We start from the raw sequence: 24,160 nt of genomic DNA, 5'->3' as shown, positions 1-24,160 counted from the left end.
TTGGCTACACAACCAGGGGAGCTTCCAACCTCCCTGCTTTTTGTTATGAGTCACCAGGAACTGAGATAGGAGGTTTGGGGCCAATGGGACATATCTGGCCACCATGGTCAGTGGCATTAGTGCTTTTCTTCTTCATTCTTTTCAGCATATACTGATAAATAAAACTCTGGCATTATACTTCAAATAATCAAGTAGGTGGTCCTTCTACAGATGCCCTCCAGACTTGTGGGCTTTTATCACATGAGACTGAGTTAAATGACAGAAGCTGGCAGGGCTGACCTCTTTGCTGTCTTTCACTGTCCAATAGTTCTGATGTGATGTGACATCTAGACTTTAGGGTGGGGGTCAGCAAATTACCACCTGTCAGTTAAGTTTGGCTCACTGCTTTTACAAATGAAGTTTTATAGTGGTACAGTTACAGCCATTTGTTTTATCTATTGTCTATGGCTGTTCTTGCTCTATAGTGAAACATTGAATAACTGGGGAAAAGATGGTTTGACCTTCCAGTTCAAAATATTTACTATTAAACTATTGTCAAAAACTTCACTCTTAAAAAAAAAAGTCTTTTGACCCCTATTTCAGAAACAAAGACAGTCTTTTAGCCCTTACTGATGAGGACAGGATGACATTCTGTGAAAGAAAAGCTTTGCTGGTCCAGGCCAACTTAGTTTCTGGGTCTTCACTCACCACTCTCCCATTCTGCCCCCTAACCGAAAATACTTCAGGAAATGCTATTCTTCACAGGAGTGGACCACCCTTGCTTCCACCTGATACTCCCTTCATGATGTGCGATTTCTTCCCCAATTCTACCAAGCTGTGAAGCTGCTAAACTAAACCTGGGTTTACTGTTTTCAGGGTGGATGGGGGAATTAGAAGTCCTTTCCTCTCTGTAATAATGATCTAGACCATGGGGTTATGTAGATCCCTTCCTGTTACAGTTGCTAACAACAGATTTTCCTTGCTGGACTCAGTTTCCAACTAAGAGTTTTAGTATGCAACCAGCAGTGGCTTGGAGGACAATGATGCTCAGCCTGAATCTTATCAGTTTTCTCACTTTGGACAAGTGATGTGACCATTTATCAAGTGGTGATAATGATACCTACCTGGCCTGGTGTGTGTTTGTGAGCATGTTATCATATCATGCATACTACTTCATGACAATGGTATATGAAGGCAACTCAGAAATGAGGAGAATTGCCATCTTTAAAGCATTTACGGCCTTGATTTTGGATGCCTATTCACTCACCTAACTGAAGAGAAACTATCTGCCACCAAAGGATGGTGTTGCACATCTAGCCTCACTAGGACATCCTTGGCTCTCAGAACCAGCGCTTCCTTTGGTTTTATTTCCTCTGTGGCTCTAAATGCCAAGTGCATTAAAGACGCCCCCACTCCATTGCTGTTGCTGAGAAGAGGCTCTAACAGGACTAATCATAAGACTTGCTCACATGACCTGAGCAAACAAGCAGAGAGGGGAACTCCTTCTGTCATTTTGAATGTCTAGAGAATTACTAATTATTCTGGTTACATTCTAATTGGCTTTCTCAATGGAATAAGGTTGTTGAGAAGAAACCAGCAAAAGTGCAATGAGTCAGAATCTTCGTATGAAGAAGCAATGGGTTGAAAGCCACTATTTACTACTCTTAAGAAGTAAAAATAAATTGACACATGGTTACTTTCCATCGTTTCAAGGGGTAAGACACTGGGCATACTAGTGAGCTACTGTCTGGAAAGAAACAAGACAGCACCACGTTAGGAAAAGGCTAGAAAGAGTGAATCTGAAGAAAACATTTGCTTTGATATAGCTTCCCAAAAGGATGCTTACATGGAGATAGTATACTCATTGTTTCTATGGAAACTCCTGGCCTGGTCCAGGGTGCATACAGACCTTCAGATCCCATCATGGCTTTCGTGTTCTGGTCCCTGACAGGGAAGATGTTTTAACCACTGAGAATTAATCCTGTGTCAATTTTTCCCATTCCACAAGAAGTCAGAAGTCTCTTGAAGGTTACTGGAAAAAAAGGTTATCAAAAGAGATCACAATGTTCCTGGAATTCTACAGGATCAATCTGGACCCTGAGTGGCTGGAATAGAGCTACAGGGGGATATTTCTGGAGCATCTTCCCAGGTTGTGTTTTGGACATGGATCCCAGCAGGCTCCTGTGGATTAGAGCAGAGTTTACCCAAGCTGAACTCAATACATGTCACAGAGAGATCCAAAGCCCTTTCAAATTCTCTCATCCAAACTCTGTTTCTTGCTAATTAGCCTAGTGGGAAATTTGTCTCTCGCAGGCTACAGAAACATGCTGACTCCCCACTGCCCCTGACAGGTGGCCCAGAGTAACTGCCTATAATCAGTACGAGCATGAAAGTAAAGAGTTCTGTAGTGCACACATTGGCAACCTGGCATCTGCTCTGGACAGTGGCCAGAGACATACTAGCTGTCTTTTTGCTCTTAGAAGCCTAGCTGGAGCTCGGGCTCCTCGGGCTAGGTGTGAGCCATACAAGTATTTCTGGGTATTTTAGGCATTAGGTAGTTCCCTTTGAAATTAGATAGACTCTGATTTCCTGAGAAAATTGAGACCACAGTTTGGCAAGGCAGTAGTTTTCTGGTTCTCATCATTCTGGTCTGATTATGTCAGGCACCAATAAATTGTTCTTCCCTCTTTGGGGGCAGTCTCTGCAGGGAGAAGCCATCATTTCTTCTCCATTCTTTTCTGAGTATCTTATTAACTCACCTGTGCTTTCTTTACAGCGGCAGGATCCCGTATAAGGATATGTACAAATTAGTGCGGGTGATCTCGCCTCCTCTGGGCCTGGGAGAGAACTGCCCCTACAGGGTGGCTTGCAAGGTTTGCCTCCCAGTCCTCAGCCATGACCTGCAGTGGGATGCAGCATCTAACCCTCTCCGCCCTCTGCTCCACCACCACTGCGCCACATGAGGGAACCTTCATGTTGCTTTCCTTTGAGTTTAAAGAGGCCCAACCCCTCCCAGAACCAGCAGCTGCCATGTAGGAAGAAGGGCACATTTTATGGTGAAGGCAAAAGGGAGTTAAAAGATGTAACACAAAGGCCACTAGGATCGCTCCGTTTTGTTTTTTCATACACATATACTGTTGTGTGCCCACACGTACATCCCTCGTTTACCTTAGCTTGTACTTCTCCCTTCTCCAGGATGCAGAAATCCTTTAATCAAGCAAAAGAGTTCTGATTTCCCTTCACAAGACCTTCATTTTCACTGAACCACATGAGTCAAAGTGTGAACCTAGTCATCCTTACCCCTGCCATCCCTCACAGATCCTGGATGCTTTTTCCAGGATTAGCAATAGAAGCAAGCTGTAGGACAGAGGGGAAGAGGGCAACAGGTTGAACGTAGTTTAAAAAGCATGGGTTGGAACTATTAGAGAATTTCACAGCACAGAGACTAAAATGACCTCAACAGACCCAGAAGGACCTTGAACTGCTTATTTAGTGCCTTTGGTGCCTGCCAGTCACACTTGTAAAGGGTCTGCCATAATTGCCAAGTCACTACTTCTTGGTTAGACCAACAGGTTCAGAGATAAAAGTTCAAACTCTGCTTCACCTGGATACTCAGTATCCTAGTCACTCTACCAAGCCCAGGACTGCTAGATACGAGCCCTGTTTCAGATGCTATGGGAGGAAAGCAAAGTGCTGCTCAGGCAGCAGAAGATACAGGCTCAGGAAGGATGTCTGCCTAGGTGATGGATGGAGCTGACTTGGGATGGTGACCCTGATTCTGAACTCAGGAGGCTGAACAGCTGCCTCTGCTGAGACTCTTTAAACTCCACCCCAGTGAAACCTGCAGCCGCATGTGGGAGAGCTGGGGAGGGTAGCATGGCATGCAAGATGCTCCTCTTCCTCCTGGTTTTGTTTCTTCTGTCCCCAGCATGCCATCAACCTGGTGCATGCTGGGGAATAAAAAGCACTCTTGTTCATGGAGCCAGGTGGAAGCAACGGGGCCAACTTTCTGACCAGCAACCTCAGCCCACCACTTTCAACGCAAGCCGCCGCCTCCTGCTGCACACACACCACAGAGGGGGGATACACGACGTTCTGCCTGTGGGTTCAGGGCAGGGGACAAGCCTGACTTCCAGGCCAGCATCCCAGCCCCAGTAGGGGCCAGAAACTCCCACCCACCCACGGCTGGAGCACCGTCTATCCGGTTTATACCGCTCACGCACAGCCCTGGGAATTGAAGACATGCTTGTGTTACTTTGGGGTTAGATGCAGTGAACCCACAAAGCCAGCGCAGCAACTAACCAAGGAGGAGAAAGTGAGCCCCACCCTCGACCCCTTTCAGCACCTTCTGACTGTGTCAGAGGGACCAGAGGTTGTAACTAATGTTCCCGGGTCTGTGTGGGGCGTGATATAAATCTGCACCAGGACGGAGTCACTTGTATGATTTGCCTTGATTAACAGGTCTCCTGTTCTTTTCCTGTTTGTCCATTTTGTTTGTTTTTCTTCTGTTTCCTGTATTACTTTGTTTTTGCTCTCTGGGAATGCTGTTTCTCTCTCCTATGTGTCTGCATCCTTCCCTCCACCCCCTTTTCCTGTCCCTGCCGCCCCTCCTGCCCCGCCCACGTCCCGCCCCTACTCACCACCCCCATGAGCAGTGGCCGCATCCATTACACTGAGATGTATGAAATGCTGACTCTCATGTCACCACCGCTAGGCCTCGGCAAGAGATGTCCCTCCAAAGTGGCCTATAAGGTAGACAACCCCTTCCTTTGTTCTGGGCTAGAGACCAACAGGAAATGGGATCCAGTTGTGGGGAGGACATACTCTGGGAGGAAGCTGGGTTGGGGGTGTGGAGATGGGAAGCAAGGATTCAGGAGTCAGGAATGTTCATGAGATGGAGTCAGAAAGAGTAGAGGAGTGGTTCTCGTGCTGTTCACCGTGGGCCTTTTATCGTGTTATTGTGTTCCTACACGTGTGTGGCTTCTTGTGAGTGGGCTACTAGAAAGGAGCTGCTAAGTGGTGTGTTTCCTTTGAAAGGAGGCAGAGTGGTGGCCGGGGAAGAGTTGGATTGGCAAGAAGGAAGCCTAGAACCAAAAAAGCTGAGAGAAAAAAAAAATATATATATATATGACTTCACTAGTAAATTAGGGAAATAATGGAGCAATCGCTAAGGATTGTTCTAGAAGAAATTTTTAGAAGGAAAACTTGTTACAAACTTCTTCCTCTGTGATGTAGGAAGGAACAGCAGCATAGCTTCCTTGTAGACACAAACACAAAAGAGAAACATGTCTTCCATTTTACAACTGACAGGCACTTAGCTTTTTTTCCCCAGTGGCCTTAAAGAGGGCAACAACAGGCACGAGATTTGTTCAGTATTAGCTTTGCTTCTTAGCATGACCAAGTGGTGGGTAGATTCTTTGTGGTTGTACAGCAGCATTGCTCACTGGGGATCACTTGGATGCTCACAGCATTGGAGCCAGGCTCTTCACCTATCAGTAATAGTTACTGTTAACTCCCTTGCGTATAGACTGGCCCAGAACTACTCAGGAGCTTCCTCATTCGCCTAAGTACACATCATAGCAGTGTTGCCACGACCACGAAAGTAAGAAAGATGGGACTCAGATACAAAGAACCCTTACACTCTAACACACATCTGTCTGTAGAGTAGCTTCAGGCAAGATGATCTAGTTGAATATTAGAGAGTGTGGCTTGCAGATGACAGCTCCAGTCACTACCAACCACCACCACCAGGATGATGGTTCTGCCAAAGACCCTTCTACTGCTACCTCCAAATAGATTTAACTCCAGAGAGTATCTCACTGGAATGTAGTCCTCAGGAACCTTCATCTCCCAGTGCATGGCTCCTTGTACACAGCAAATGCAATGGTATCTTTTTTTAATATCCATGTGTATCACACAGTGGGGAAAGAATTCCTGGGATGAGGCCCTGATAGAATGAACTAGGAGAGGAATGGGAGGAGAGTCTCACAAATTCCTAAAGTAAGATACTCTCTGAAAGTGGATTTGGCCATTTCAGTTGGATCCCTTCCTCTGGGTGAGGGGAAAAGGGCCTGCCCACTCTGCTCCTGCTTGCATCCCCTTCTCTGACTCTGTCTTCCCTGCGCTCCTCATCTTCCTAGAGCCTGTTTGCACTCTCCCCCTGCCCATCCTGCCCCTCCCCATTCCTTTGATAAGTTGGACTTTCTGCATGTTCAATTATGTGCTGGCAAATTCCATCTTTTAAAGACTCAAAAAGGGGGCACCAGGATACGTCTTTCAAGTGAGATTAACAGAGCCAAGTCTCTCCCCCATCTTTCCATTGACCTTGGGGGCATTCGTGGGACAAGTAGAAAATAGAGAGTGCCTCTGTAGCAGGGAGTGGAGCCACCTCTCAGAGCTGACTCTGTTCCCAAGCGACTTCTTGAAGTCACTTGCCATCTCTCTGAGAGATATTCCTAGCACTCCCCATGGGAAAGGGCTTGTAAAGAATGATTAGCAAACCCCCTTTCCTTGGAATTTGGCATCATTCCCTAGATAAAATAGCAGCAAATGAGCTTTAGTGAGAAGCGGGGAGAAACGGACTGGGATGGGTATGGGGAATCCTTGCCCTTCTTTTCTGTCTGTGCATTTAACCTCTGCACTTTCCTTCCCTTTTTATTTATAAACCAAGGTGTCTTTCAATATATTCGGTTTTTGCCTGCTTTTTCTCTTTTCTCTCTCACACAGAGGTTGGTCCTGATGAATATGCCAGTGGCTGAAGACATGACAGTCCACTTCACCTCCACACTTATGGCTCTGATCCGGACAGCTCTGGACATTAAAATCGCCAAAGGTCAGATTAGTAGGAGAAGGAAGGAGGACTGTACCCTATGTTATAACCCATGCAGCCTGCTATAAGATGGAGCCATCTGAACTACTGTCTAGTCAGCCATGCTCCCAATAATGCTGTGACCTGGTTTTACCTCTAACTCAGTAACTTGAAGACTTGCCCTTTCTCTGGTAAAATAAATGACTCAATATTCCATTCCTGACATGTCCTAGCATTCTAGAAATATTTGTTGAGCATAGAAATTTTAATTCTGTAATTTTTTCCATAAAGCATCATTTCTCCAAAGTCTTAGGAAGCTTCTATAGCAGGTACCAACAGAGTGGACACTGCAATACTTTTCCAATCATGGTTGCTAATTCAATGATCTGGGAGAGAAACAGTCTGTGACCTCTATACAGACCTTTAGCCTGCCTTCTCTTGCCTTTTTAAAAATCAGGTCACTTAGATTGTATAGTCAGGGTCGATGGAAGGAATGATGTGTATTAATGAAGCAAGAGTTTTCCTTACGGATATCTTCATTTCCCTTTCTGATGTACTGAGCACCCAGGAGGCTGTTAGAATCAGTGAGGAAGTTGATCGTGGTTTCTGCCTCAGAGTGCTGGGGAAAAATAAGCCTGAGTCACTGAAAAGAGGAGCCAAAGTGTATTCTGCTTCCTCAGCAGAAGTACTGGCATTGCCAAATCCTCTGTCACTCAGTGCCGAGATTTCCTCTCATTATGTGAGGTGCCATGCTGATTCAGCTTCTGTCCCCCACCCACTCCCCAGTCTTGGTCGTCATTATTCTGTGCCTGTTTTGGTTGGATTATTAATAATTTATCTTATTCTAGGTGGTGCAGACAGACAGCAGCTAGACTCAGAGCTACAAAAGGAGACCCTGGCTATTTGGCCTCACCTGTCCCAAAAGATGTTGGATCTGCTAGTGCCCATGCCCAAAGGTGTGGTGGCTCCTCCTTCCAAGTGTGCTTGTCACTGTGGCCCAGCATGCCAAGGCCACATCTTTTAGGGAAACCAGAGTGAGCAAGGCAATAAAGGGAAGGTGGCTCCTTTACCATTAGAAAACTAAGTCCTTACTTCTAAAGTACTTTTATTTCATGATTAAATGAAATTAACTTTTTAAGACAGGTCATTGCTTTTGTGAATGAACTCTCTCTGGTCACATAGCTCTCTTCTTCCACATAAGATTGCTCAGTAAGGCCTCGTGCATTTGGGGAGATGGGTTGCTACTTAGACATGCGTATCTGGAAGGATGGGACATGGTGCTTACTAATGTCTTTCTTACCATCCTGTACTGTGAGCACGGCTTGTATTGCATTCACTTGGTGTGTCCGTGGAGCTTTAATAAACATTAGGTGCGCGAGTGACTGAAAGAGCAAAGCTGCCTTGGAGAGCGGGTACGAGAGCGTGTGCCCCGAGAGCGTGTGCCCATCAGTACCCTTGCTCATTCCCGTGCTCCACTTGTGCTTCTAGCCTCTGACCTGACTGTGGGCAAGATCTATGCAGCAATGATGATCATGGACTACTATAAACAGAGTAAGGTAAAGAAACAGAGACAGCAGCTGGAAGAACAGGTAAGGGCCACTCAGAGCACATTGATGGGTCATGAATGAACATGGATTTTTAGGAAACAGGTTGCATGTATCCCTCTAATATACCTTAAAAAGTGGTAAGGGGTTTTGGACTTCAAGAGCTTTCTAGTGAGGTAGGAATTAGAAACCCAATGAACTAAATGGTTAAAATAGTCAAACAAGGAATCAATCTTCTTTTTTTGTCGCTTATGTAAGTTGTGTCTTTCTCATAGTAGTTCCCACAAAGTCACAGGAATTCTTTGTATCCGCACAGAAAAATGCACCCATGTTTCAGCGTATGGAGCCTTCATCACTGCCTCAGGAGATCATTGCTAATGCCAAAGCCCTGCCTTATCTCCAGCAGGACCCTGTTTCTGGCCTGTGAGTAAAACCACATGAAGGGTCCACGGGACTCCTGTTTGCATTCTGCTACCATGGCACAGGCCCAGGAGTCATACTCTGAGCCAGTTACTTCCTGAGGCTGACTGTCTCAAAATGACTTGTCAGCAGGAGTAAGAGGAAAAATGAGCCAGGCATGTGTAAAGTTGCAACCAGCATCAGAGACAATAGATGCAGCCAAAGGCGGGTAGGAAAAGGTGCTGACTCACATTATAATGCACTAACACCTTAGCTATAGTTCTGTTGTGAAGAATTATCATCTCTCAAGGGTTAATTGTCTTCTCTCAATAGATCTAGCAGCATGGATGCCGTAATTGCTGAACATAAGGGGGAAAGAGAAGCAACAGTCACTGGATTCTTTGCCCCTGGGGACAATAATTCTAGCAATAGTATTTGCTTATCTGTCTTGATTCTGCTTTCTGCTGTACCCTGTAGATAGATAGATAGATAGATAGATAGATAGATAGATAGATAGATAGATAGATAGATAGAGATATATGGAGAGAGAGAGGTAGAGAGGTAGAGAAGTAGAGAGGTAGAGAGGTAGAGGAGATAGAGACAGAGACAGAGACAGAGACAGAGATAGAGATGATAGAGATGTTGATATCACCACGTTCTCAAATGAACAGACAGGAGCTGACTAAGAGAAAGCACACCTAGGTTTTTAAAACAGTTATTTCTGATTCTAGAGGCTTTCTACTACCTCTTATACTCTCTAATGACCAAAAGGACCTTGTAAACAGAAAGCAAAATATCAAACCTTAATGGAAGAATAGTCTAGTGCTTCTGAGGCTTGCCTACTGGTTGACTGTTAGTCAGAAATCATCTCTAATAGCATACGTATCCCATTATGTCATTGTTTTCCAGTTGTCACTAAGGGGGAAGTGGGAGCCAAAGAACTCATGCTGCTCTTCTCATTGGCAATGAAGTTATGTGGTTGGGTTTAAGCAAGTCTTACTTGTAGAAGCAGGAATCACTAAGAAGGACAGTTCCACTAAATGATCAGGAAAGGGATACCCAGGGTTTGGGAATGAGACCTCCATTGCTGCGCTATTGGGAAGTGCTCACACTATCCATTTCTTTCACACTGTGGTATGAGAGCTCTGTTCTTGCAAATCATTTTCTGGCTTCATAATCTAAGAAATTTCAAAGAGAAGAACATGCCCAGAATTATCTTTATAAACAATTTGGTATGATCAGAGGGCAGTCTTTAGATGCTCTAGGTCCCAGAAAACAAGTAGAAATACATGTTATTGCTCTTTGGAGAAGAAAGAGAAGAAGGTATGACTAGAGAAATGGGGTCTCCTCACTGCAAGGCTTTATGCTATTTTTTTTTCATGAGTCCTTGATCCATTAGTGGAATATTTTGCCCTTGCATGTACATCTTCCTTTTGTCTAGAATCTCTTCATAAACCAACTCACATCATGGGATCATAACTCTTGCTTTTCTTCCATATGTTTATAGATTCAAAGTTACTCACCGATTTTACCAGTATTTATTGAAAACATATTTGGCCTAAGGATTGGCTCTGGCATTGGAGATATTGATGATCAGGTCATAGTCCTCAGGGATACAAATCTGGAGAAGGGAAATTATAAGAGTGATAGAATAAATGTTTGAGGGTAGGAAATTGTGATATCATGGAAAGGAAGCCACTTATCTCATTTGAGAGCTTTGTGTGGAGTGGTAGGGTGTGTCCTCAAGGAAGAAACAGAGTCCCAGAAGCAAGCTCTTCAAGAGGTAAAATGTGGTAAGCTAAGGCACCTATGAACTACAATTGGAGTAGAACATTCAGGAAAGGTAATGCTGCCGTGTTTGGAGAGCTGCACAGTGACCCGTCTGAGAGGGCATTCTAAGCCATGATAAAGAAGTTAAATTGTTTGTCTTAAAATAATGGGGCTTTATATTTCAGAGTGACATGATTAGATTTGTGCCTTGTAAAATTCATTTATAAATTCAATGTAGATTTACTGGATCAGAGGAGAAAATTCTAGGGAAAATTTCTAGAGATGATATCATTTAGTAGCTTGTGGCAGTTATATAAACTATGGGTGGCAGTGGTTTGAACAATCAGGCTAAAAATGGTGAGAAGTGAGTAATCAGGGTATTTAATATGGAGAATGGATATGATTTAGGAATAGGTTTGCTATGTGGAGTAAGGGAGGGAAAAGAATCAGGAAGAGCCATGTACTTCTAGTTTAAGCCTTTGGGTGCATAGTGCTACAGGCTGGTTCTTGAGAACCGTCTGGGTTTTCAGAGCCAAGCACTAATTTAGAGTGCTTTGGATTTACAATGGTGACCAGGGGAGACATAGCTCCCCCACCACACATACACCAAGTGAGCTTACAAGCGGAGAGCCAGGCTTTAAATGGGAAAACTGGCAGGGAAAAGAGTCGTGGTTTTCAAGTACAATTGTGATAAATTCCAGAAAGAAAAACAGTTTCATTCGATGAGGGCATGCAAGAGTTCTGACAGAGAACAAAACTGTTTTCTTAAGGAAATAACTTTCGGTACAAAGTCTCCAAAGTATGAAGAGTTTTGTGGGAAGCAGATGTAGCCTGGCTATTGCTACATTCAGCAAACTTAAAACAGCCTATGCATGGAATTTTGGGAGCAAAGGACAGGCATGCCAGAGGAGACTGGTGAGGTAGGAACAAGAGCATGACAGAGGCCATTTTTAAAGTAGGTTATCACTCTGAGATCAAATTATTTAACACCATGGAGTTGTTTGGTGATTCTAAGGGTCCTGTCAATATTTTTTTCTGTTTTTCTAACAAAATGCCTCAGACTAGTCGGTTATAAAGAATAGAATTTGTATATGGATGATAATGCTGGGTCTTGGGAAGCCCCAAAGCATGGTGCCTATATGTGGTGAGGACCTTTTTGTTTTATCATATTGTATGAGAAGAGACAGAATAGCCTTGGTAACAGATATTTGGGTCTTTTTGTGATGAAGACAGTAAGTAATATACCGTGGGAGCTCTTCCTTCATGGCCTTGTCAGTCTTAATTATCTTCCAAATGGTCTACTTTCATATAACTTTAGTAATGGAATTTCCAACACATGAACTTTTGGAGACACATGAAACCATAGACGTTCTTCTCCCCCTAATAGAGTTAACTGTTCTCTGTAGAACTCAGGGGGGCTATGTACTATACTTGCAATGTCCCTCTTGTTCCCTTGGTTTCAGAAGAAGGCACATGAATGAATGAATGAGTGAGTGAGTGAATGAATGAATGACATTTAGACAGGTAATGTCAATGTGAATGACTCTATTGGACTTGTAAAACTCTGCTAACACTCTCACTGGCAGGGGGCCCAACAGCTGATTCTCTTCTATCCAAACCTTCTCTTTCAACGCTAAATCTAGTATGATTGAACCTATAGATTAAAGTAAATAGCAATTCTTGTTCACTCCTCTAATTTTCTATGAAATACAGAGTCTTCAGCAGTAGAGTGTTATCCTAGAGAGGATGCTGACGTTTGGAGAGATGGTGTGTCATTTTGTAGTTCCACACCTTCTCAGAGAGTAGAGCTGCATAGCCCTGGCCTCTGCCCTCTTTCTCCAGAGTCATGAGGACTTGCTTTCATTCTTGCTTAGGCCGAGGAAAACTGCTACTGTATTGGAAGCAGTGAGTGGCAACAGAAACCAATGTTTCAGAAAGGGTCACCTATCCTTTTCTTCTAACCAACACTGTGGATATGATTTATAGGAACTACTAAACCAAACTGGCTTGATAGGTGTCTACTATGCTACTCCCTGTATATTTCACTCGGCAGTGTTTTTCCCTACCTCATCATTTAAACCTTCTCCCACATAGCAAGCAACACAGGGGGCTTTGCTTCCCAACCACCACCTCTAACGTCATCTTCCAGTTCACAAACCAACAGTGAGAGTGAACAGCACGGAGGATCCCTTTAGTAAATGTTCATGGAACTGAATTGGACAGAGTTGAGCTTAGCCATGGATGCTGGCACAGTAAATCCATTTTACTGAGAGTGGAGATTTTTTTTAAAGACTATGACTGCTTAATATTTAAACAAGCTGTTCACTGTTTAAACTCTGGCATTTTTCTGCCCAATGAGGGAAACTCAACAGAAACAGGTTTACAATCTAGCACTGGTCTTCCATATGGCTGAGTGTGACAAATGATGTCATTTGTCACAGATATGCTAGTCGCCAGCAGAATGATGAATGATTCCAAATGCAGGTTGAAAACACCAGTTTCTATGTTTTCTTATGCTTTCTTAAACATCTTCTGTTCTAAGACCAGCCACCTGCAAGTCAATAGATTTATAGACCAGCCAAGAGTGCAGGGTGCGGCTCTTGTAAGGAGGAGGTTTTCTATGGGATGGGACTTGCTAGTGGAAGTTTTTGCATGCCTTTTTCTCGGTCTCTCATTACCTCTGAATTTGACATTGCTTTTCAGGAGTGGTCGGAGTGGATATCCTTCAATGAGTCCACTCTCCCCTCAAGAAATATTCCAGTTGGCTTGTATGGACCCAGCAGATGATGGACAGTTCCAGGAACAGCAGTCTCTGGTGAATGAACGAGTAAATGACCTCAGAAGCATTTCCTTGGTCTCCTGATCCCTTCCATCCTGTCTTCAGCCCCTCCTTACCCAGTTTCTCATGTTCGCTGAGAATGTGCCCTAAGGCGCTCATCTCTCCTGTGAGGACTTAGATCTCTTTAGGTCAAGCCCTTTTAATTGACCAAATTTTGAAGTAAATATATCAAATCTTGGCTATGATAGCAAGCTTTACGACAGGCTGATACAATGAGTGATTTCTATGGATGTTGTATGCTATACTGCTGTGTGCTGCTTATAGAAATATGGGAATGTCCATAGCATCCTTGAGTGAAGCCCACCTCCTCTAATACTTAGTGGCTGCATCTGCAGTAATGACTAGTTATCTGACAGGACATACGGAAAACGTCACTACTTTTGTTATGTGTGGGCTCAGGCAAATTTCTTCCCTTCAGTTATAATTATACAAGGTCACAGCCCCCAATGACATTTTCCTGACCCCAAGATAAGTTTCTCATTAGTCTGGATGGTAAATTTCTGAGAACCCTACTGAGTCAAGTTCAACCTCAGAGAAGAGAGCAACAGTTAAAAATATTTGGCTTTACTAATGCAAAAGCAAAACCGTGATTGGCAAACTAATCAATTTTGCAATCATTCCTAGTTTGGGAGCCATGAGTTCTAGGTTTCCTTCCAGGCCTAATTGGATTGGATAGAGGAAGACAAAGTCTAGTTTTTGCAAATGTCTATACAGCCAGCTATAAGTGAGCTGAGCCTCATTCCTTTACATTTATTTATTTATTTTATTTTTTCTTCTCTTTTGTCTCATGAACCCTTCTTGCCAGTACTATATATCCCAGAACCATGCCAATGGATGATGATGATGGTGGTGGTGTGTGTGTGTGTGTGTGTATTTGTGTGATAAAGTAGGTTCCTTACAGAGAGGAATAGCTCAACTGGGTAATTCTGTCTTCTGTGGTGGCTGAGACAGAGGATCATGTATAATTGTATTGGAAAGACAGCAAGGTCAGATATCCCTGGAATACTGAACAACCTGCCCAAGGATGTTCTTGGTAGGGTGGGTAGAGTTTCTGACAATAATTACCATCTTCCCATGACTGTTTTAGCACTAAGATCTAGGAATTAAGTTGATATGGGTAGTTTGATTCTGAAAATTCTTCTCAGCACCTTATATCTTGCCAACTTCCTTGATAGGTATGATGGAGAAAAATCTCAATAATGTGTCTTTTCCCCACCACCAGGGTCGCTTGACTACCTCATCATTTCTGTGGGTTTCCCAAGGCTGAGATATAGTGCCAGAACTTTTTTGGATTTGTGTTCATCTTGTCAGTGCTGGTGTCTGTAATTTAATTCAGGTGTCAGCCATGCAACACACTCACCACTGTCTACTGCCCATCCCTCTGGGTCCCTGCTCCATGTCCTGAGGCGTGGCCATGATTTGTGTATGTGCATATGGAGTGTGTCTCACACCGCCTCTGACACCTGTAGACTTCAATGTCATTGCCGCATCTGTTTGAAGTTGGAATTGTGTGCCACATTATCGCATGCACTACAAATGCTGTGGCCTCCTCAAGTGCACATATCACATGGCCCAGGAAGGTCCTCTTCCCAGCCACAGCAGTAACCATAAAGTTGACCAGCCATCCCAGGTTCCACTTTCTTTGAACACTAGCCTACTCATGCACCCATATTTTAGGATATAAATAGCTAAGTATAAAATGACATTTGTTTTTCTAGAGTAATCTCCAGATGTTCTTTGATCTCTGTGTGGCTTATGTAAGTAGCTCCAATATTTATACCATTATACAAGTTATCTTCATGGTAACTCCCATTCTTGAACTAGGAAAATAACAAAGGAGTTTGAGAAGTAAGTTACTAACTTACTAACTAACTAACTAACTAAGCTTGTAACACTTTGTGGGGGCACATTTTAATACAATAACATCAGGCACATATATGGCAGGTGAACAATTAGAATGTTATGAGTCCAAATGATATGTAATAATTATTTTTAAAATGAGGTAATCTACTTGTTGATGCAATAATATTTGGATATATTAAGTTAAATTAAAATGTGCAATTGAATTTTTTAACAATCTCTTATGTAATCATAAAATTGGTTTACATTATATTTCTTTTGAACTGAACTAGTTAGTAGGTTTCTGACAGATGACTACCAACTACATTTTGGATGGCCTTAATTATAAAACTCTTACCTAATAAACTCATAACATATTTTCTCTTAGATAAATAGCGACTTTCTTTCAAATCCTGGTTTCTATAAAATCACTGATAAAATGATTCTTCAAAGAATAAACACAGTAGTAACACCCATCAGAAGATGTATTTCACATATGTAAAATATCCAATGAGCATAAACATTTGTTTGATAAAGCTATAGAAACCTGAAAATTTGTTTTAAAGATGGCCTTTACCTCCTCATTCCCATTTAGAGGCTTCTATTTGAGATTTCTAGCCTCACACATGTAAAGTTACACATGTATGCTCACACACGTACGCCTACAACTAGGGCCTCATAAATATCAGACACCTTTCTAAAAGCCATTCTTACAATGGGGGCTGAATCATCCCCTGGAGGTGAGAGGCAACCGGATGGAACCAAGTCCCACAAGCTTGGCTGTGTGTTTATTTCCAGGAGCCAGAGGTTAGTGAATTAAAAAGTGTGCAGTCCTCTAACCATGGCATCTACCTTCCTCCGGACACCCAGGAGCATGCGGGATCTGGGAGGGCATCCTCTATGCCACGTCTGACTATGGATCCCCAGGTAAAACTCAAACACCACATACCTTATGCAGTGGCATCCCAGGCTTTATTAGGTGGGTTATGAAATACCTGATATTTTCAGGTAAGCCCTGAGCTTTCCTCTACCCCTTAACTACACACAAAACCTAGCTCATGGACCATCTCTGATAAAGTTTTCTCTATATTGTGTTTTAATAAATCTTGTTTTCAAGTGTCTACTCAACAACATAGTATATCTTTTCCTGCACTGGGCTAAGCATTCTCAGGACCCAACCAGCCAAGCAACAGGCATTTTTCTCTATGTATTTTCCCATCCTTTTCTCTTTCCCCAGCCTCCTTGGTACATGAGTTACTTGTACACACCGCTCTATGTCAGGACTGTCGTATCCAGTGCAGGCCACGCCTCATTTCCTTGTCTGTTTTCTTAGCTTCTTTGTCTGTCTTACATCGAGTTTTGACAGAGACAAGAAGTTTTTGTGGATCTGTTCTAACACCTGTGGCAATCCAAACCACCAGAGTTTATGGGGGTAGGATGCTGAGGGACAGTGATGGCAGGAGGGTGGTACTTTCTTAGTGGTCAAGTTGCAAGCTTGCCTAGGTAGAGTAGGAGGCTCTAAAGCAGAGCCTTATCTGTTAAATAAAAAATGCTTCCCTCAGAATGTAGCATTTGGACAATTGCTGTCACCTATTTCAAAGGGACCCACTATTTACAACAGATCCTGACTGAGCACCTATCATAGATAGTTCTATGAGACATTTACACAGCGCCTGCCCACACTGCACAGTTAGTGGACTCATCTGGTTTTATTCATGAAAACAAGGAGACAATCCAAGCCACTCTGTGACTGTTAGCCTACATAGGACACCTTTCCCTAATTAGCCTCTGTAGCCAAGATTTCTGCAAGGGGGATTCAAGGGAGGTGACAATTTCCAGGGCTTATAGCTCACCACTCCCAAGAGTTCCAGTCCCACGTATGGATCTTCAGACCCTTTCAGTAATTAATCCTGACTTTGTATTCTTCTGTGTTTTTTTTTTCCTTTCTAGGTGGTAACAGACCCTAGCTCTATGCGACGTTCCTTTTCTACAATTCGGGATAAGCGTTCAAATTCCTCCTGGTTGGAGGAGTTCTCCATGGAACGTAGCAGTGAAAACACCTACAAGTCACGGCGCAGAAGTTACCATTCCTCCCTGAGGCTGTCAGCCCACCGCCTGAATTCTGACTCTGGTAAGAGGGTCATTTTTAGCATCTGTCTCTTTTCTTGGCAGCTGATGGACTTAGTCTTTGTAAGAATCAGAAGTGACTGGAATATAATTTAGATTAAAGTGGAACATGATTTAGAAAGACCAGGGTTTAAGAAAGTGAAGAAAGGCCTGTATAGATGGTTCATGCATAAAGAGCTTGCTATGTAAGTGTGAGGACATTCGTTCAAATCCCTAGAACTTACATAAAACTGGGGCACAACAGTATATATCCGTAATCCCAGTGTTCCTCTGACAAGACAAATCCTGCTATTATGATGTATGCAGCTATTGTCACTGAAATGATACCATTTCAAACATGGCAGCACAAAACTAAGACTAAGTCCTCTGACCTCCATATACACAATGTGGCACACCTATGCTCGTCCCACCTATACACAAACTGAAAGATGAATGCTCCTAGTCAAAACGCCATTGCCCTCTCTGAGGTATCATCCTGAAACTGACCAAAGCCCTGTGTATTCATCACAAATGTCAATGTGATTAATCAAAGTTTGCAGTTAACCTTTAAAAAAAAACAACAGACTCCATAGGAATGTCATGAAGGCCACCTCATCCCCCAAAAAGCACTGAGCTCTGCCAACAGCTCCAGTTTCCCCCACAGTGTTACCTTGAATTGTTTCATGCACTGGGGTTTAGTTAAAGCTTCTCTGTGTGTTTTACTGGTTTTGAAAATGTTAGAAATCGTTCATCTCATTCCACTTACTTCACTAGATGCAGAAATCAAACTTGAAAACCAGTGATCTTCCCCATATTGAAAGCCAGGAAGTGGCAGCATGAAGACTAGAATGGAGATGCGTCAAGCTAAACCCCTAGGTTCTCACCCTAACATTACATTAGATGTGCTGGCATTTCATTCATTGAACCCTCCTAATCCCCTTCCTTGTGCCATCTTCTCAAGTCAAGTGCAGGATACAGACAATCCCTGAGCCATCTGGCAGAGATACTATTTACTATATCTGGCATAATAGGAAGCAGAGAAAACAGTCTCCACTCATTGGTACCTGTCTTTTCAGAGGTACCTTGCAGACTTACTTGCTCATTAAAAGTGGAATTTTCTACCGTTTCTGTCCCATTTCCCTTTTAAGTCATCTGTTAATCTGCCTGGAGAAGCCAGGGCACTTCAGTTCAGGAGGCCATGAAATACAAGCTCAATGTGACAGCAGTGTCTGGTGGGGACTCCCTCTTCTCACAGGGACAGGAAGCAAACTATCTCTGGGATACTTACTCTATAATAAGAGCCTCACTGTCCTAAGATGGTCACCTACCAAAGGCTGTACATCCTGTCTGCATTCCTTTGGAAGTTAGGATACAACACTGAATTCTGAACGAACACAATCAGTTCACAGTGGCTCAAATCCCTGGTTGGGTTAGAATCTGTGGCTTGTAGTTCAATATCAGCAAGCCAGAATAGGCTGATTAATAATAACCAATTGTTTTTGTCACAGGTCACAAGTCTGACACTCACCGCTCAGGAGGCAGGGAGAGAGGCCGATCCAAAGAACGAAAGCACCTTCTCTCTCCTGATGTCTCCCGCTGCAATTCTGAGGAACGAGGAACCCAGGCTGACTGGGAGTCCCCAGAGCGTCGCCAGTCCAGATCACCCAGTGAGGGAAGGTCACAGACCCCCAACAGACAGGTGAACATGGAGAAGTTGGGCCTCTAGCAGGTCAGGGAAAGGGAAAGTACTCTTTTAGGAGGGCCTTCCATTGCCTCATGTCAGCCTCTGGGAACTCAGAGCCTGATGTTCCCAAGAAATAACCACTGAACACAGAGGCTAGCTCTTCTGTGCTTGCAGATTCAGAGGTAATGGGAATTCACAAGAAATGAGATCCTCCCAGCCCCCAAGAAAGACAGTATCTGGAAGTCAGTCCATGCCTGTCCTCAGTATCTGGATATACAAATTCAGTTAGACATAAGAAATAAAGATGGCCCTTCAGCTATAAGTTGTGATTCTCAGTATCAGCTACAATGATAATTCATCTCTCAAGCCAGAGTTTGCAAGTCAGACAACTCCACTTTGCTTACTGATTGTGTAGCCATCTCAGGAGAAGGAGCATGTCTTACCTCTCCATCTTTTAGTAAGCTTTTACTGGGAAGTCTATGCCTAAGAAATATCAGCTGTGTGACAGTATTCTTTGTGTTGCCCCTCTCTCCCAGCCCTAACCCTTCTCAAAGTTCCTGGAGTCCAGATGGGAGAGATATTTGATTAGAAATGGTCAGCCAGAAACAAGAGACTGCTAAAGCAAGTCTGACACATAGCAGTAGAGAAATTTACCCAAAGATTAGTGGTTTCCAAATTGTATTACAGAACAGAGCCAACCCTGGAGTGTGCTAACACAGCAAATCCCTGGCACTTTGAAGAATCCAATGAGACTTGCTTAAAAGTAAACCCCAGAATTCCACATCTAAAAGGACCTCAACCTAGAACATTCTCACAGGTGGCTCACAGGTTTTACACATCTTGAGACACCAGTGCTGGAATCCATTTGCCAACACCTGGGCTCAGGTACTACAGGGACTAGGCAAGGAAGACAGATAAGGACAGAAACAATAGATAAGGGCATGTTAGCTGTAGAAGCCAAGAGCAGCAAGCCATCACTAATAGAGAGGCAAGAAAACAGGCTTTAAGACACCTCAGATCTTAAGGTATCCTCTAATTGGAAAACCAGGTGTTGGGGATTAGTTCTGATGCTTTGCCTGAGGGTCCCTGCTCCCAGATGGTTTTGATGGGTAATAAGAATTGCCATACAGCCCATGGCTGGGCAGGGAGACAGAGCAGAACTTTTAGATTGTGCAGGTAAGAGACTGAGAAAGAGAAGAAGAGAGAATCTCTGTGACAGGGAAGCAGAAAGATGAAACTTAAAGGCCCTGCCTGGCATATAAGAATCTAGGAAAGTGGCCTTAGGGGACACTTCCCCTATTGGGTCTGAGGTAGCAGAGGTGAAATATAGATTTTTAAAGATGTTAACTCGGGAAACATCTTTTAAAATCTATATTTCATCTCTGGAGGGGAGTGTTTGCTAGTTTCGGGGAGGTTTAGAAGTGCCCAGTCATTGAGGTAGTCAAGGCATATTAAAATTAGCGTGTGTGTGTGTGTGTGTGTGTGTGTGTGTGTGTCTTTCATTCTCAAATCCAAAGCTCTTTGGAGGATGCAGTGTGTGCTGGACTTGCTGTAAGCCAAAGCAGTTTAATAAATTCACCCTTACAAAAGGGAAGGAAAGAGAATTTGCTTTTGCTTAGAACTGATTTCCCAGAACAGACAGGGGTTCAGAGCAACCTTTCAGGGAGCTAGTTTGCCTAGAACCTTCAGGTATTCCTGTATCCCCTTATAATATGTATTTCCATGTCCTGGCTAGCCATCTGGGTGTTTTATTGTCACAGCAGTAAGTTAGAGCACATGCCCAGGTCTACCCCAAACCCTATGTGGCTAAACCTACATCATTAGTCGATCTTGATTTCCAGAGATTTGTCTGCACTGCAAAAATTGAGATGTTCTGATCTAGATGGCGTCTAATTCTCTACTGATTTGATCCCTGAGTCCTTGCAGGGTCTGAGTAGTACAGGGGGACTATAGAGGAACTACCTCTCAGACTACTCCAGACCTCCAGACTCAAAGAGATTTCTGCCTAAGGGGTTAGGATCTTAAGAGGGCCCACCATGCCTAATCTGTCATATTTCTCCTGTAATGCAGGGTACTGGTTCTCTGAGTGAGAGCTCTATCCCCTCTATCTCCGACACCAGCACCCCAAGAAGAAGTCGTCGCCAGCTCCCACCTGTGCCACCAAAGCCTCGGCCCCTCCTCTCCTACAGCTCCTTGATGAGACACACTGGTGGCATCTCTCCACCTCCTGATGGAAGTGAGGGTGGATCCCCATTGGCCTCTCAAGCTCTGGAGAGCAACAGCGCTTGCCTGACCGAGTCTTCCAACTCCTTGCATCCCCAGCAGGGCCAGCACCCTTCCCCACAGCACTACATCTCCGAGCCCTATCTGGCCCTCCATGAAGACTCCCACGCCTCAGACTGTGGCGAGGAGGAGACACTCACCTTTGAAGCAGCCGTAGCTACTAGCTTGGGCCGGTCCAATACCATTGGCTCTGCTCCACCCCTACGGCACAGCTGGCAGATGCCTAATGGGCACTATCGCCGGCGGAGGCGTGGGGGGCCTGGGCCTGGCATGATGTGTGGAGCTGTCAGTGACCTCCTGAGTGACACGGAAGAAGACGATAAGTGCTAGAGGCTGCCATCCCCTCCGATGCATGCTCTTCTCTCACAGGGAGAAAACCAAGACCAAATTGGGAAGCCAGTGCGGCCCGGGGGGGAGGAAGAGGGAGAAGGAAGATGGAGAAAGGACGCCATGCATCCTCGGAGAAGAGGAAGTAAAAGACAGATGGAAAACAGTCAAACCCACCAATTTGCATTATTTCCCTTTGCAAGATGGGCACTGCCATAGTCCTGCCTCTTTGCTGGGGAAAGGAAATACAGGAATGTGGGGGTTTATTCCCATGAGAGAAGGGACACGAAGGTGGCTTGGCTTCCGTTGCCCCTTCCCACTTTTCTATAAGCTGCGGCAGGATCTGGCCGACCTGTGTCTAAGCTCATTGCTCTGAGCAGCTGGGAAGATTTCCCAGCATCTTAATGAGGGAAGAGTTGAAATAGCAGGAGAAGAATCTCCTTACCAGCTCTTGTATTTTGGCTACCCCCGGGGGCAACCGCAGCAGTATCTCATGTGTTATCTTGGGGCTTGCTTTCCCAAAGAGACACGTGCTAAGTCAGGAGCACTAGATGCTGATGGGAGATGGGAGGGAGGGAGAGAAGGGCCAGAGTAGAAGGGCCCAAGGTGCTGTGGCAACAGCAGCAAGGGCTGGTCTGGGTGAGAAAAGCCATAGCCCAGCAGCCTGTACCATGAAAGTGAGGGTCAAAGAAACAGAACCGGAGGTGCTAGTGGGTACAGTCCTAGACTCTGACGTTTGTAACTCATGCAGTAGGTGCTGTGGTAGGTAGGCTAGATAAGGAGGTTCTCCAGGGCCCACAAAGGTGCCTGTAGCTCTGGTAAGGGTAATATTAACTCCAATAGCCAGGGCCCCAACCCCAGAAGGGTTCAGCCACAGTGTGGGAACCCCATGCAGTTCTTGGCCTTGGTCCTTTAGATACTAGTCAGAGGGAACCCCCAACAGTAGGGGCAAGGAAAAGGGGGAGACCTAAGGGACTCTGGGCAGACTTCAACAAGCATAGGAGGGACTCAGTGTTGGTGACAGGGCTGTGACCACAGTGAGCTGGAGGCAGGCAGCAGGCCTCTGTCAGGCAGCAAGGCTAAGCCAAGCCCATAATGGCCAAGTATTAGCAACTACATGTTCTCTGCCACTTCTCCAAATGGACAGGGAACACATGTCCAAGGGAGTCACCGTGTAAGGACGTATCTAAAGAGAAGAAAGCCTGGTAGACTGAAACAGGAGAATGTTCCCTAAGGGCATCAGCCTTGGGATCCCTGTGAGGAGAAGTCCTTGAGCCCAGAGCTCATGCAGCTTGGTTTGGGGTTTGGGGTGTCAGTTGATGAGGATGCTTTAAGATAATTAAGTAACTATACCTCAGTTTTGACCTGAGCTGTTGATTTTAGTAAAACAGGCTCTGATGTGGTTCCCACTGTCTCTGAATGTTCCCTGGGCCAGGCCTGGGTTTCATCCCTCCCCAGAGTAAAGGATGGGTAGAAGACAACCTTGGGCCACTAAGTCACTCCTAATCCCCCAAACCAGAAGAAGCATCAAGGGAACTTAAGACCCTTCCTCAATCGCTTCCATCAACAATGCAGTCAAGAGCTCCGTTCTGTGGAATGCATCACCCCTTCCTTAAGCTTCTCTCTAGTAACATCAGAGTGGGTGAACAGATGCCTGGGGATGGGCAGGACTGCTCTCTCTAGCCTCTGTGCAGGACCCTCTCCAGTGAGAGTGGAGGCCATCACACTGAAAGTTCAGTGGATCGAGTCTTTATCCTCTTCCAGCCTAGTCAGAGTCCTCTGGGACTCTTGCATAGGAGCAACGTTTATTAGAAAAAAAATATCTTTCCAAATGACATTTCCTTTCTATTCTTCTGTTCCATTCTTTCTAACCCTGGGCTGACATAGCAACAGCAGCAGCAGTTCTGAAAAGCCAAGTTCATCCGCATGGCCACAGGCATCTGCCACAGTCCTACTTCTCTTTTGAGTATTGATGGAGCTTTCATGAACCATGGCCAGCCCCAAACCAAAGTAATCCCATGACAGGTGACCAATGAGGCCAACCTAAGGCCTGCCAACTCTCAGATCCTCCTCTTCCACCTCCATTGTCCTCTCCCTGTGTGCTCAGGGGCAACTAAGAATACAAGCATGATCCTAAGGGATGTATGTGATTGTTACATAAGACAGATGCTGGACCTTGTGTTGCTTTTAAGGTTTTCTCTGCTCAGCCTCATTCCATGCCAAAGTGCTGCTATAGGCCTCCTTATGTGCACAAAATTGCTTTCCTCTATATCGGACATGCAGCTTTCCTTAGGAGAAGTCTGCAACAGAATGACCATTCTGAGCCAGCAAGCCTGTTGGATGGTTGTTTGAGAAAATCAATTGCAGTGATATGGCATTGCCATCCCAGTAATGGAAGAAATGTGGGCTGGCAGCATAATGACCAGATATGGAATTCACCTGCAAAGAAGATAGTTTCACTAAATGCACTATGTCTGAAATCTTCCTACATTCTTGAACTCCCTGAAAACATGCACACACACATGCATGCATAAACACACACACACACACACACACACACACACACACACACACACACACAC

General features: G+C 44.5%; 1 protein-coding gene across 4 annotated transcripts in view; it reads left to right on the top strand.

Moving 5' to 3' along the window:
* Cacna1e (calcium voltage-gated channel subunit alpha1 E) overlaps positions 1 to 22,049 on the top strand; it is a 320,444-nt gene extending 298,395 nt beyond the window's left edge. For 2 of the 4 annotated variants that reach the window (XM_028759777.1, XM_028759786.1), the window contains 10 exons: positions 4,635 to 4,731; positions 6,706 to 6,811; positions 7,636 to 7,743; positions 8,276 to 8,376; positions 8,648 to 8,754; positions 13,204 to 13,315; positions 15,977 to 16,105; positions 17,129 to 17,309; positions 18,793 to 18,983; positions 21,039 to 22,049. In XM_028759777.1, coding sequence (XP_028615610.1) covers positions 4,635 to 4,731; positions 6,706 to 6,811; positions 7,636 to 7,743; positions 8,276 to 8,376; positions 8,648 to 8,754; positions 13,204 to 13,315; positions 15,977 to 16,105; positions 17,129 to 17,309; positions 18,793 to 18,983; positions 21,039 to 21,581 — 1,675 coding nt within the window. In that variant the 3' untranslated portion in view covers positions 21,582 to 22,049. The remainder of the gene's footprint in view (positions 1 to 4,634; positions 4,732 to 6,705; positions 6,812 to 7,635; positions 7,744 to 8,275; positions 8,377 to 8,647; positions 8,755 to 13,203; positions 13,316 to 15,976; positions 16,106 to 17,128; positions 17,310 to 18,792; positions 18,984 to 21,038) is intronic. The other 2 variants (XM_028759802.1, XM_028759794.1) reach the window with 1 other exon arrangement.
* Positions 22,050 to 24,160: the final 2,111 nt, after the last annotated feature.

This window comes from Grammomys surdaster, unplaced genomic scaffold (genome assembly GCF_004785775.1).
Source record: "Grammomys surdaster isolate TR1022 unplaced genomic scaffold, NIH_TR_1.0 130, whole genome shotgun sequence".
NCBI classification, from domain to species: domain Eukaryota; kingdom Metazoa; phylum Chordata; class Mammalia; order Rodentia; family Muridae; genus Grammomys; species Grammomys surdaster.
This window is presented reverse-complemented; position numbering and strand designations above follow the sequence as displayed.